The sequence below is a fragment of the Carassius carassius genome, chromosome 32, assembly GCF_963082965.1.
Source record: "Carassius carassius chromosome 32, fCarCar2.1, whole genome shotgun sequence".
Lineage (NCBI taxonomy): Eukaryota > Metazoa > Chordata > Actinopteri > Cypriniformes > Cyprinidae > Carassius > Carassius carassius.
The window spans coordinates 1,159,452-1,175,000 of NC_081786.1; the positions used below are offsets into that span (position 1 = coordinate 1,159,452).

General features: G+C 36.0%; 1 protein-coding gene across 1 annotated transcript in view; it reads left to right on the forward strand.

Annotated features, from left to right (window-relative positions):
* The first annotated feature begins 5,052 nt into the window (after positions 1 to 5,052).
* akt1 (v-akt murine thymoma viral oncogene homolog 1) overlaps positions 5,053 to 15,549 on the forward strand; it is a 56,085-nt gene continuing 45,588 nt past the window's right edge. Inside the window, exons 1-2 of the mRNA XM_059519787.1 lie at positions 5,053 to 5,272; positions 10,944 to 11,069. Of these exons, the coding sequence (XP_059375770.1) occupies positions 11,021 to 11,069 (49 nt within the window). The 5' untranslated portion in view covers positions 5,053 to 5,272; positions 10,944 to 11,020. The remainder of the gene's footprint in view (positions 5,273 to 10,943; positions 11,070 to 15,549) is intronic.

A 15,549-nucleotide genomic window follows, 5' to 3' on the forward strand; every position in this document is an offset into this window, starting at 1 on the left:
TTATTTTGCCTTTGTTAAATTTTCTTTTAGATCTTTTATGTTTGGGGGTTTATTCACAAGTTGCAATATCTGCTTTAATTTGATAAAATGGTTAAATTTCAAAATTATTAATGCATTTTATATCTTGAGGTTGTGAATTAAAAAAATCTATTATGTAGTATTTTTTGTTTACTTTTTATGCTTTGGGGTTTATTCACAAATGACAATATCTGAATATCTTAATATGCAATATTTAAATTTTACATGAAGTGATTGTAATGGGTTAATTTTGCATTTTAAATCACAAGGTTGTGAATTTAAATGATTTTTTTTTATTATTGACTTAATAAACTGTTTGAAATATGACACCTGCCTGGTGCATTTGTGGTTAGAAGAAAAGCTTAAAATAAGAAAAATTTGCAAACACAAAGTGAGGTGAAGAGGTGAATGAAGTGTTTTTAGAGAGGGCTCTTGATGCTAAAGTTATTTTTTAGATTGCAAATTGCAATGATCCTCTCAAACCCATCCAGCCTAAATGCATTCCTCTCTTTCAATAGATTTAAGTATATAATTAGAGGCCCTTTGAGGTGCTGCCCCTCCTCCTGTGGTCTTTGTTGAGAGCGCTGATGTGTTGTGTGCTAGGAGAGCGTTTGCTGGGATCTAATCGAAGCTAATCCTGCTCTGAGCTGGAATGTCTTGGCACTGACTCGCACTACAGTCTAACAATTTTCACCTGAAAAGTTACTCTGTTCATACAACGCTATCAATAAAAATATTCTTACTTGGAAAATTAGTTTAATAACACTTGGACAAACATAAACTGAATGATTTAGGATTCTGAACAATAATACAAAATGATTTTAAACACATTTTAAAAATCATTTAAAAAATTTTTATTGTATGGACAATTAGATTTTCTTTATTTTACAAAAGCTCAAGATGCTCTTTGGACCGTCTCAAATCAAGCCGGAGAACATGAGCATCAGGTTTTATTCATGTAGCAAAAGAGACTGACAAAATATATTGATACATTCCCTGAAATCATGTTTGTTTAATTATAGCTGATCATTTTCCAAGTAGTAAAAATCCAACCCGCTGCATCTACAGCCTGCTTTGTAACTTTGTTTGGCATCACCTCTAATGTAAGAATTCAATGAATTCGATTAATAACATCTGCTAAATGGATAAATGTAAGTGTGACTGAAACAAAGCAGCTGGTTTTCACACAACAGAACTGCAGTTGACACATTTCATGAGTAGAAGCAGCAGAAGAACATCGTCACAGGGCTATTTTGGGATGGCTCTTCCATACAAACACTCAAACTGTTGTTGATCCTGTAGACGCAGTGCAGACGTGAGCAGGAGCTGCAGCTGCAGCTGCTCTTCTCGTGTCCTCTGCAACTGTTCAGGTCACCTTTTGTCCATACTCCAGCTGTCCAGTGCTTTGAAAGGGCCATTTGAAGCTTCTCTAAAGGACTGGTTAAGCAGGCTGTTCTTACAATACTCTGAGGTTTGGATTCCTCTTGTACTAGCTCATCTGGGCTGCTCTTTCACACTGGAGATGAACTAGTTTTAGCTAACAATTTGAACAGCTAAAGTTTTCATTATTATCATTATTATTATTATTGGTTTTCATTGCACAGAAGGTTCTTTAAGGTTCTTATACATTTAAGAACTATTCATTTGGGAAACCCAAAATGTTTCTTCATGTGAACACATTTGGAGAAATGTAGCATTGCATCAGTGTCTTAGCAATGGATGCTTGGCAGTGAATGGGTGCCATCGAAATGAGAGTCCAAACAGCTGATAAAAACATTGTAGTAATCCACTCCAGTCCATCTTGAGAAGACAAAAGCTGCATGTTTGTAAGAAACAAGTCCAGTTTTAAGATGTTCAAACTGCTAAAATATTTCACCTGAATCAGGAGAGAAATCTGCGCAAATAAAGCACCGTTTACAAGCCAAAACACCTCTAAACAAATATGTGATTGGATTTTGATGTGAGAGATGACAGGAGATGCACTTTTTCACTGGAGGGAGCGTTATTATGAATTACGGGCTCGTATTTTAGATAAAAAAATGTCTTGTTTCAGCTTTTGTCTGATGGACTGGATTGCTGTGGATTACTTGTGGATTATTGTGATGTTTTTATCAGCTGTTTGGACTCTCGTTCTGACGGCACCCGTTCACTGCAGAGCATCCATTGATGAGACACTGATGCAATGCTACATTTCTCCAAACCTGATGAAGAAACAAACTCATCCTGATCTTGTATGACTTGAGGATGAGCACATTTTCAGATAATTTGATTTTTTCTTTTAGGAGTGTAGCTAAATCACAAATTAGGCAATTTTACGATCATTTTGTTAGTGTTTCACAGGTTAGTGAAAGTGCTTTTTAAATCAACAGTAAACAAAGAGGACTATAAACGGTTGTTTGACTGACATCAGTACAGACACAATGATTTTCCTCAGACTCGGATGTAATGCGCTTCATTCTCTTGTCCAGAGAGAGAGGTTGGCTGTAGTTTGTGGACAGTGTGTTTACGGCTTACACAATGCAGTGGTTGTGTTCATGGGACTGGGAATGACAGCGAGAGGTTCCCACAGAGGGCCAGAGCGAGAGAAAACTTCCTGGAGGCTCGTTTTTTTCTGTCGGTTCTCATCAATGGCATTCCAGCCCATGCCTCTCTTCGCCCGGACAGACAAAAGCATCACATTCCTCTGTTGTCCTCTGGCCAGCCCGTCCATGCCATTCACACACACAGACACAAAACCAGCTTCCCAGCTCTGGATTTCTATTGAAGATTTACCATCAGATCAGCTGGGATGCAAGAGATCCCCACAGGAGCTGATCACCTAAAAATGACAATTCTGTCATCACTTTCTGTCCTCTGTGGAGCAAAATAAGCTGTTTAGCTCAATGTTCATATATCTTGTGAACAAGGATCTTGCTGTAAATATACTTAGATATACATATAATTAAAAAGAAATTAAAATCTAAAAATGTGTAAAAATCTAAAATATTAAATATATTATTATTAATATTTAAAATCCATATAAATGAAAAATTAATTAACAACATTATAGCTTGTTAACTCATTGTAGCTCTCAAATTCATACAGTAACAATTTCTGTATGACATTAGATATACATATGATAAAAATAATACATTATTATTCATAAATATTGTAATTAATAAAGATTAAAAATAGAAAAACATTATACTCTTTTTTTATACTCTTATTTGCCCATATTATAATTGTCATACAGTAACAATTTCTATATAAAAAGAAAATAAATAAAAATATTTTTAAAAAATATAATAAATATATTATGTATATATATTATGTGTATTATTAGTTAATATTTAAAACTAATTAAAAACGAAAAATTAAATAAAAACATAGTGTGTTAAAAGTCTAGAAAACATATTTTCTCGATTAAGCATGAACAGTTTTTATATAAAATTAAATATACATGTAAAAAAGACTTGTGATTTATTTGAATGAAATTAAAGACAATTTCACAGCCATTTTTAGTGTAGTGTAGTGTATTATAGTATACTGTAGTGTAGTATAGTGCAGTGTGATGTCGTATACTGTAGTGTAGTGTATTGTAGTGTACTGTAGTGAAGTATAGTGTAGTGTGTTTTAGTATACTGTAGTGTAGTATAGTGTAGTGTTGTAGTATACTGTAGTGTAGTATAGTGTAGTGTATTGTAGCATACTGTAGTGTAGTGTATTGTAGTATACTGTAGTGTAGTATAGTGATGTGTATTGTAGCGTACTGTAGTCTATTGTGATGTTGTATACTGTAGTGTATTGTAGTATACTGTAGTGTAGGATAGTGTAGTGTGTTGTAGAATACTGTAGTGTTGTGTATTGTAGTATACTATAGTGTAGTTTAGTGTAGTGTGTTGTAGTATACTGTAGTGTAGTGTGATGTCGTATAAAGTAGTGTATTGTAGTTTACAGTAGTGTAGTATAGTGTAGTGTGATGTCATATACTGTAGTGTAGTGTATTGTAGTACACTGTAGTGTAGTATAGTGTAGTGTGTAGTAGCATACTGTAGTGTAGTGTAGTATACTGTAGTGTAGTATAGTGTAGTGTGATGTCATATACTGTAGTGTATTGTCGTATACTGTAGTGTAGTATAGTGTAGTGTGTTGTAGTATAGGCTACTGTAGTGTAGTCTGATGTCGTATACTTTAGTGTAGTGTATTGTCAGTGTGAGTGTGCGGCGGGCTCTAGGACTCTACACGTTGTTCTCGCCAGACTCTCTGCGCAGGCTGGAGGTTCTTACTGTGGGGAGTGTAGTGTAGTATACTGTGGTGTGGTGTAGTGTAGTATACTGTAGTATAGTGTGGTGTGGTGTAGTATACTGTAGTGTAGAATACTGTGGTGTACTGTACTTTAGTATACTGTAGTGTAGTGTGGTGTAAAATACTGTAGTGTAGTGCAGTGTAATGTAGTGTAGTATAATGTAGTATACTGTAGTGTAGTGGGATGTGGTGTATTATTCTGTACTTTAGTGTGGTGTAGTGTAGTGTATTGTCAGTGTGAGTATGTGGCAGGCTCTAGGACCCAGCCTGCCGTTCTCACCGGACTCTCTCCTCAGGCTGGAGTTTCTCGCTGTGGGGAGTGTAGTGTAGTATAGTGCATTGTACTGTAATATACTGTGGTGTACTGTACTGTAGTATTCTGTAGTGTACAGTACTGTAGTGTAGTATACTGTCAGTGTGAGTGTGAGGCGTGCTCAAGGACCCAGCGCACCGTTCTCACCGGACTCTCTCCACAGGCTGGAGCCTTTCGCTGTGGGGAGTGTAGTGTAGTATAGTGTTCTGTACTGTAGTATACTGTGGTGTAATGTACTGTAGTATACGGTACTGTACGGTACTGTAGTATATTGTCAGTGTGAGTGTGAGGCGGGCTCAAGGACCCAGTGCACCGTTCTCGCCGGACTCTCTCCGCGGGCTGGAGTCTCTCGCTGTGGGGAGTGTAGTGTAGTATACTGTAGTGTACTGTAGTATACTGGGATGTAGGCCTACTATACTGTAGTGTAGTATATTGTCAGTGTGAGTGTGCGGCGGGCTCTAGGACCCTGCGCGCCTCTCTCGCCGGACTCTCTCCGCGGACTGGAGTCTCGCTGTGGGGAGTGCAGTGGAGGAGAGGCGAGGACACGCTCGTGCTCATCAAAACACTTTTACCTGTTTTCTGCGGGATTAAAGTAGCACCCGAGGCAGCGAGTTCCTCCACAGCAATGCGCCGGAGCCCTCAGTGAAACCCATCTCGGTAAAGTGTCTCCATTCAGTTTGATGTCAGTTGTTGAAGCTCTGCTGCGCTCAATAGGATGCGGTTTATTTCTCTCACAGAGGCCTAAAATAAAAGACTCGAGCTGTCAAATGAAACCACCCCACAGGGGGTGGATGAAAGTACTAGTTTAGCTGCTGGTTAAAGCGGTGATCTCTAGTTTAGGAAGCGCAGCAGTGTCTTTATTCGTCTCTTTGTTCATCTGTCAGTTGTTACTTTGTGTCACTTTAAGCGCGCGCACGCGCACGCGCAGGCCCAAAGCCACAATGTTTAAATGTAGCAGTATTCGAATGTTACAGTGTTTCTCTCGTCGTTCTCTATACATTCCGATGTCACTGTACGTGACAGTCCTGCTGTGTTTACAAACGAGAAAGAGACGGTGTGTCTGTATCTCTGTCTTCCTGGTAATGTTTAATCATACTGTAACCTGAGGTGCTTGTGTTTACCCTAAGAGCTGACTAACACTAACTATTACCACAGCACTACCATACTGTTTTAGCACGCGAGTTGGTATTTTTGAAGAGTGTTGGAGCAATATGGAAATGAATTTGAACATGTATAAGTCTGTAGAGAGGGTCGTGTGGATGGACTGTCAGATGACTGGAGCTGAAGATGCTGACAGTATAATGAGAGGATACACACTCACACGAGCGCTGCTTCAGCTGGTCTGTGCTTCTGTGCTGTGACTTCATCTAATCATGATGGATCTCGTTTACTTCAGGATGGTTTAGGCTTTGATTCTTGATTGTTTTTGATTATAGCTTGTGTGGAGCATTAAATCAGGTCCTTGGGTTGGGTGTACAGTATCAAAGCTTCCACACACACCTACTCGTTCTGCATGATTTCTACATTTGAGTGAAGTAAGAGTGAAGTCGTTTAATCTGAGAAATCGCACAAATGGAAACATGGGACTGATTACGTGATTCAAACATTTTACACAGCTTCATAAACTTCATCCTTCTGCTTCAAATACTACATAAAATGATAATAAATTGAACATTATGTATGTGTGTAATATATATAGTACATATAAAATAGTCAAATAATACATACAAAATAATACAAATGCATTATATATATATATATATATATATAGTACATACAATTACTTACAAAATAATGGTTTTAATATTCATTTTATTGTACTACTATATTAAAGCTATATTAAATAGATCTATTATAGATAGTTTATTTTTCTCTCTATATATAAAATATTTAATAGCATATAAATGTTTTTATTTTTATTTAAACTTATCTAAAATATTTTTTTGTATACTATTTAAAAAATAAAATGGAAAAAAGATTACATAGGCATATGGATATTTTAAATGATGTTTGATAGACTGAGGCCTGGACATCTTCTCATGTGAACACTAGTCATGATCTGTTAGTGAGGAGTCTCTCAGGTCATGTGACCTGTGGGCGGATGAGGGATGAAGATGCTAAGGGAATGTTTGACATTCTTCTACGAGACGTCTTTGAGTTCCTTCGGTTCCCGCTGACGCACATGTGCCACCAGTAACATGCAGAATGTCAAGAATGCAGAATCTCGCTGGGACACAGTCAGGCGTATTGTGCGATGAGTTTGAGCCGCTGGAATCAGTCTGATGCAGAATCACATCATGTCATATGACTGGCCTTGCCTGCTTGTTTCAGTCTGATTGGAGAGAACGCACTTCTTTACACTGTGAAGACAAGCAGAATATTAAACATGGGCTTGAAAAACAGTAAATGACGTGTTATCCACTCATATCCTCATCGACTGCATGTCTCTCATTTGCATTGAATGGAGTCTGAGTTTACAGATGCTGGCAGAATCGTGAATGACTTTAATCAGGGTGGGACAGATCATGTCATGTGACCCCGAGCAGGGTATTGGGTTCATTCAGACGGCCAGCTCTGGCTGCATGCCATCCACTCGCTGTGTGTGTGTGTGTGTGTGTGTGGACTGCTGCAGTAAAAACACTCTGAGTTTGTTGCTAAGAGCCAAAACATACTCGCTTCCGTCTTCGGTTTTATTTTACTGCCTTTTTTGCAGCTGTAATATCCACTTACACATGGACTAAAATTATAATAAAAAAATTCTGATTAAGTTGTAAAAGTATTTTTTAAATATAGGAATGATGTAGTGAACGAAATATTGGACAATTCTCTTATAAATCAAACCAATTTTATGAGGTGCATCTTAGGATGCTTTGGATAATATTATATGTTATTATAACAATATTATAGGAACTGAAAAATAGCCTTCGGGCTAATTTGGGTACATTTGCATTCATAAATATTGATTAATGTACACTGTCCCTTTTTTGTGAAATAAATAAATGTAAATGTGTATACATATAAGTTTCAATATAAATTTTTAATGTACTAGATACACATTTTTTACCAGTACTTGCATGTGCTATATATCTATATGCTGTTTATACTGTAAACAAATATTTTTAGAAGTTGTAAATAATAAGATTAGTGGTGTACGTAACACCCCCTCCCCCAAAAAATCATTTATATTTATTTTTTCCCTATTTTAATGTAATATCCAGTAAACACATTAACCAAACACTATGATTAAACTCTAAAATTAAATAAAAGATAAACTTTTATATATATATATATATATATAATTTTATGTATTGTTTATTCAAAATATTTATTTTGTAGACCACAAACTGCTTTTAAGGTAAATAAATAAATAAATAGATAAATAAATAAATAGTTATACATAAAAAATTACCGAAATAGTATTAAAATTTCAATGAAATAAAAATTTCATGTTTAATTCAATGTGTTACTTGCATTTTCTTTGTAATTATTTTTGAAATGTAATCAATTTACAAGCAATTGAAGCCTGCCCTCATTTTTGCTCGTGTACACTGTAAAAATAGACTTTTCAAAGTTGTAAATAAAGATTCTTGGAGTATGATTTATAAGTAAATACTATTTCAGTAGTTTTCTACTTCTTCACAATGATTCAGTTTTTGAGTGCATTTTTTTCACTATTTCTTTTTCAACTAGATCCTACCTGTTTATTACTTTTTTTTCATTCAAAATGTTTTATGATGATGCAGTACAGAATGAAGCTGTCTATGTAGGCAGCACACTCGATTTAGAACCGAGTGAATACGAGAGCGTCGCTTACGAGTGACTTCTGGTCCTTCATCCCCCGGCTGAACTTTGCTTATTGTAAATAATTGAGTTCCTGTAAAGCAGACAGTGGCTGGTCAACATGCTTGTGTTTATTTACGATGGTGCCATCGTTTTAAGTCGTCTTCCTTTAGCACAGGAAGTGGTGGCTTCTTGCACTGAGCTTGATACTGTCTCACATTATCTCTGCGCTGAAGTCTGTCGGTCGAGCGCTGCAGACGTGCTGCAGTTGTTGTTGTGGAGAGTGAATTGTAATAATTTGATCGCTGAATGACTCGGAGCGTATCCAAAGTGTGTCAGTGAGGTTTTCAGAAGGACAGATCGACTTCAGCGCGATGCAGTCTGTTGTTAATACATTTAGAGATTTCTTGAGAATGAGAACCTTTTATGATATTGTTGCTGAAGTTTTATAAATCAATATAGCACTGAAAGTTGTAGGGTTTTTTTTTTTTACCACAGAAAAGGGTTAATTTGCTTAATGACTTTGCTTAATGATAATGTTTCTGCTCATCAAGGCTGCATTTATTTGATCAAAAATACAGCAAAATTGTGAAATAATATTATGTTTTAAAACATCTGTTTTCTGTGTGAATCTCTATTAAAGAATAATTTATTTCTGTGATGCTCCGCTGTATTTTCAGCATCATTCCTCCAGTCTTCACATGATCTTCAGAAATCATGAAAATATGCTGATATACTCAAGAAACATTGCTGATTATCACCAAAACAGTTGTGCAGCACAATATTTTTGTGGAAACCGAGATATGTTTTATTTTGCAGGATTCACAGATGAACAGAAAGTTCTAAAGAACAGCATTTATTTGAAATAAAAATCCTTTTTTAACATTATACATATCTTTACTGCCATGTTTGATCAATTTAATGTATCCTTGATGAATAGAAGTAGTCATTTGTTTCAACAAAGATGATAACATGTCTTAATTACAATTATAAATATCATTTTTTTTTATTCAATGGGAGTTTCTACATATTGCATTGTCTGTTAAAACTGTACTTTTAAAGTTATTTTTTTTATGTTGATTCATACATTCATCCAACAACACAGGTGGAGCTTTATAAACATAATCATGTGAGTTATGTTCAAGGCTTAAATGTCTTTAGGCATTTGCTTTGAGTTTATTTGCATTTTGTTTGTCTAGAAAGTGTTTCTGTTTTTGTTAGTTCCCTGATGTATTTAAAGTGACAGTTCACCAAAAAACACAAAATGTTGTTCCAAACCTGTATGAGTTTCTTTCGGCTGTAGAAGATAAACAAATACATTTTGAAGAATTTTGGCAACCAAACAGTTGACGGTACCCATTGACTTTCATAGTATGGAAACAAAATACAGTGGAAGTCAATGGGGACCATCATGTAACAACTTGAGAGTGAAATAATTCTTCCATCATTTACTTTTTATCTATTGAACATAAAATGAAGATTTTTTTTCAAGATTGTTGGCAACCAAACAATTGACGGTACCCATTGACTTCCATAGTTTTTTTTCCATACTGTAGAAGTCAATGGGGACCATCATGTAACAACTTGAGAGTGATATAATTCTGCCATCAATATGACTATAACTATTTTTCTATTGAACATAAAATGAAGTTTTTTTAAAAGAATGTTGGCAACCAAACAGTTGACGGTACCCATTGACTTCCATAGTTTTTTTCCTCCTTACTATGGAAGTCAATTGGGACCATCATGTAACAACTTGAGGGTGAAATAATTTTTCCATCATTTACTATTTTTTCTATTGAAAACAAAATGAAGATATTTCAAAGAATGGAGGTAACCAAACAGTTGACGGTACCCATCCATAATTTTATTTTCCATAACATAGAAGTCAATGAGGACCATCATGTAACAACTTGGGAGTTAAATAATTCTGCCATCAGTATGACTATAACTTTATTTCTATTGAACACAAAATTAAGATATTTCAAAGAATGTTGGCAACCAAACAGTTGACGGTACCCAATGACTTCCATAGTATGGAAACAAAACACATTGGAAGTCAATGGAGACCATCCTGTAACAACTTGAGGGTGAAATAATTCTTCCATCATTTACTTTTTATCTATTGAACATAAAATGAAGATTTTTTTTGAAGATTGTTGGCAACCAAACAGTTGACGGTACCCATTGACTTCCATAATTTTATTTTCCATAATATAGAAGTCAATGAGGACCATCATGGAACAACTTGGGAGTTAAATAATTCTGCCATCAATATGACTATAAGTATATTTCTATTGAACACAAAATTAAGATATTTCAAAGAATGTTGGTAACCAAACAGTTGACGGCACCCATTGACTTCCATAATATGGAAACAAAACACATTGGAAGTCATTGGGGACTGGAGTCTCAAACGGGTTTGGATCAACTTGAGGGCGAGTCAGTGCTAACAGAATTGTCATTTTTTTGGGTGCACTGTCCCTTTAAGTGTTTAGACGTGCTGAACAGCACTGGTTTAATTGGTTTTAAACTCGTTCTCCCGCAGGCGACCCGTGTGAAGAGGCTTTACGCTGGCCGGATCGAAGCACTCGGTGGATCTGGACAGACTGACGGCTGGAGAGCATGATGACAGACGTGGTGATCGTGAAGGAGGGATGGCTCCACAAGAGAGGTGCGTTGGCTCTTCAGTGTGTATCGATCGCCTCTGATTTACACGAGAGAACAGAGCTTCCTTCAGATCGCACAAGGTCCAGTAAACAAGTCACTAAAGCATCAAGAGTGCTGACAGAGTTCATAAAGAATCAAAGTTACGTTTGATCGCCTGAATCTGGAGTTTCCCTGAAAGACTTGGGACATTCTGAGTTTGTTTCTGAACGCCTACACAATCAGTTAAAGTCCACATGATCATAAATTCACCCTATTTACTGTACTCTTACGCAATAATTCATAAGTGATGTTATTCGAAAGACTAAATTGTTTTTTAAGATTAGTTAACATTAAGTAACAATGAGCAATATATTAAAGAGCGTTTATTAATGTTAGTAAAAATAATTGTTCATATCCCAGTGCATTCATGCAACCTTATTGCGTTTTAAAATAATGTGTTGCTAAATGTTATTGTAATAGTAATGATAATACATGAGTTAATGTTTAATACATTTATTACAATTAATAATATAAATATATATGAAATTAAATTGCAGTGTTATTATAGTTGACTAACAATGAGCAATATATTTTGTAAAGTATTTAGAATTTTGTTTGTTCTTATGAATATAATATACAGACAGTGCATTAATTAATTTTCATTTAGACGACTGTATTGCATTTTAATAATATATTACTTAATGTCAAAAAAAAAAAATACATGAATATAATTCTAATAATTAATACATGCATACAATATTAATAAAATAAATATAAAAATTAATTATATAAATTACTTCTTTTCTTGCAGCTAAAATGAAAACGAAAAAAATTGATTCAAAATATTAATAAATACTATAATAGTATCTCAATGATACAAAATAACACTGGTTCATTTTTAGTTTAAGTTATCTAATGCAGTGCACTTGTTAACAAAAGTAATGAAAATAAATTTCCAGTAAAATTGTCAGCATTTTCGTCTGCCTTACACCATCCAGTCAAATGCACATAAATAAAAGCATTTCTTTTTCTCATTGAATGTCCTGTTTCATATTAGTTTAGAAAGCTGGGTCACGAGCAGTGTTTCTCATTGACCCAGGAAGCTCCTTTAGATCAGTCAAACACTCTTTGACTCTTTCTGTCTGCACTGAGGATGCGTTCGTGTCTGGTGTGTGTGTGTGTGTGTGTGTGTGTGTGAACGTCCTGTCTGTGGTGACCAGCTGCTTGCCACTGATGCAGCTGATAAGGGTTGTGTAATGCGATGGAAACTGCTACAAATGTGTTTTTTTGACCAGTCTTTCTTGCACGATTTGCTTCGCAATTGTCCAGTATGATGTCTCATAGAAGCGGCCGCACTGAGAAAATACTTATTTAGATGATTATTTAGCATCTTCATTCATTGAAAATGATATCAAAGAAAACATGAAGTTGGTATAAAATGAAAATTTAGTGTGTTTACGTTTTTATGCTTGTTGTTAGTTGATTTGTGCGAGCACGTTTTAGTCTCTTACTTCCTTTTTTTGCTTTAATTTCATTTTAATTTGTAAAAAATGTAAATAAATGAAATTAAAAATTAGGGATGTGCACGGATAGTCGAACATTCGAATATTCGTTCTGCACTAATTATTCGATAAATAAAAATGCTATTCGAATAAAACTCTCACTTTCTGTGATTCTCCACGGCATATTTGAAGGTGTATGCAAGCAAAAAAGAATTAATGAATGATTAAGGGGCCATTCACATATCGCGCCTAATAAGGCGTGGAAAAGGCTATGCGCGCCGCTTTCTCCTTCTTTCCAAAGCGCTCGGGCAGAAGCGCTCCTGAGGCGACGCGTTCTCTCCATGAAGACGCGGAAATTTCAGCAAAGGATAAATGGATTTGCAGCACACAAAAAAATCGCTTTCAGTAGCTCTGCTACTAAATTTATTTCAAAATGGCAATTCATATACAGCTATGATCAGCTGTTCCTTCATCTTGGCTAATGCCGCGTTCCAGGCAGGTTTTTGAGCCCGTAAGTCACGATTTCAAACCACGACTCACGACTTTATAGCGTTCCAGGCAAGTCACGCCAAACTTCCTGAGCGCAAGCAATTGTAGCTAGATTATTAATTTTATTGCAATGTTATATTGTCCTAAAATCTTTTTTTCAACGTGCACAACTTGCGCAAACACTGCATCCATAGGCAATATTATCCGCAGAGGCTGCCATTGTTGTTTCGCAGGCTATGTGACGTCAGAGTTCGTAACTCGGAGTACATCTATCTAGTACGAGTTCACGGTGGGAAGTCACGGGTTTGACTGCTGTTCCAGTGCACTTTCACGGGTAGAAGGTTGGAAAAACACGGGTTACGAGTTGCCTGGAACGCGGCATAAGCTTTCAACGTTGTTACAGGAAAGGATGAAGCTGAATGTTTAGTTCTTGTCACATGACCTGCGGTGCGCTTGTAGCATTCTGAAAGTTGAGATGTTTTTAACTCGATGTGGTGCGGACGCGCCTGAAAAAAACGGGACCGCGTCGCACCGCGTGCGCATCGTGACCGTGTCGCTTCCATTATGAGCGCGCATACCGCGCGCCTACATTGGAAATAACGAACTTGAGCATGCAAAAGACGCGATATGTGAACGCCCCCTAAAAGAACTGCGGTCTTCTACCGTACTTCAAATATGCCGTGGAGAATCACAGAAACTGACAGAATTCAAGAACATTGTTGCAGCATCTCTCAAGCAACGAATAAACACCGCTTACTTGGAGAATGCAGTGAAAACTCCTCTTCTCGCGTCTGCCCTAGACCCTCGGCACAAACATCTCAGGTTTCTCGATGAAAACATGAGAGAAGTAAGAAAAAAAAAACTTTTTTGAACATTATCAGAACATTTACCTTGATGCGAGTGGTGCCGTCAGAGCGCGTTTTCTCCGTGGCCAGCCTTATTGTTAACAGACTAAGGAGCCGACTTTCCCCTGATCATGTTTACATGCCCGTATTTCTTAACAAGAACATTTGAAACAATAGAAAAAAAGAAAAAAAGATTTGCTGACAGTTTAAAAGTTAAGTATAAGCTACATTCTGTACAATAGCCTAATAGCTGCAGGCTGCTTTACGTTTTTTCTTTGTTCACTTTTTTTTTTTGCTTTTAATCTGTACTTTTGTTTGTTTGCACGCATTGTTAAGGGTTTTCAGCTACAAAACACGATGTGTAATGTTCAAGCTTATTGTAAGCTTGTTCAAAATGACGAAAACAAATGTTGCTGAAAAATAACGTCTGACTCATTAAACTTAATTTAAATAAACGAATATTCGAATATTCGTTTTTTGTGAGCTCAAATATTCGAATGTGATATTTGTGGAAAACGCCCATCCCTATTAAAAATATAAAAAATGTATTGTAATAAAAAAAAAAAAAATTGTGTTCAAAATATTAAAAAATAAATAAATTGTTTTAAATTTTCCAGTGAAGCACTTTAGATGATCTGCTTCTTCAGGAAATTAAATGAACAAATTTTTTTTTAAGTTTGCATGAAATTAAAATTCACCATTTATTTTTTTTATGCATGTTAATAGTCTTATTGCTCCGCCTCTTATTAAAAATAAGAATGAAGATATTTATCTTCGCCCTCTTGAACATGTGACTGTATTGTCTTGAATGTGTCGAATCTGGAATATTAATGTGCAGAAGTCAAGTTGAACTTCTGTTTGTGTTATGGTTAGTTTAGTATTTGAGCTGGACGATGACGTCGTATCACATCCACACTGCTAACCAGATCTGCTGTTTAGAGACACAAACGGTGGCTTGTGTGATGGTTTTAGCAGAAGATCCACTCCGCTGTGACGTCGGACGGCGTCTGGTTAACCAGAACAGGAAACAGGGAGGAGGTGGTGAAGGGGAAGGACTGTTATTTAGATCTCAGCGGCTGATACTAAAAAATGTGAATGGAGGGTCTGCCGGGACGGGAAGTGTGTTTCCACTAATGTATAATGTCTGACTCTTTGACTTCCTCCACTTCTAGTTATATGGTGCACGTACTTATTAAGAAGCTGATTGATTATTTATTCACTGGATGTTTGTTTGATGTGTCTGTTTTATAAGTTATACTGTTTTATGATTGCTGTGCGTTGTTTGTGCTCAAGTGTTTTTTTTCCTCTTCTCCAAATAGTACTTTTATTTCGCAAGGATGCATTAAATCGATCAAAAGTGTCAGTAAAGACATTTATAATGTCTTAAAAGATTTAAATGCCGTTCTTTTGAGCTTTGATTTCATCAGTGAATCCTGAAAAAATACATTTGTCATGGTTTCCACAAAGACATTGTCCAGCACAACTGTGTGATGATAACCAGAAATGTGTCTCGAGCAGTAAATCATCATCTTTTCATGATTTCTGAAGATCATGTGACACTGAAGACTGGAGGAATGATGCTGAAAATACAGCGGAGCATCACAGAAATACATTACACTTTAACACAGATTCACACAGAAAACAGCTGTTTTAAATCATAATAATATTT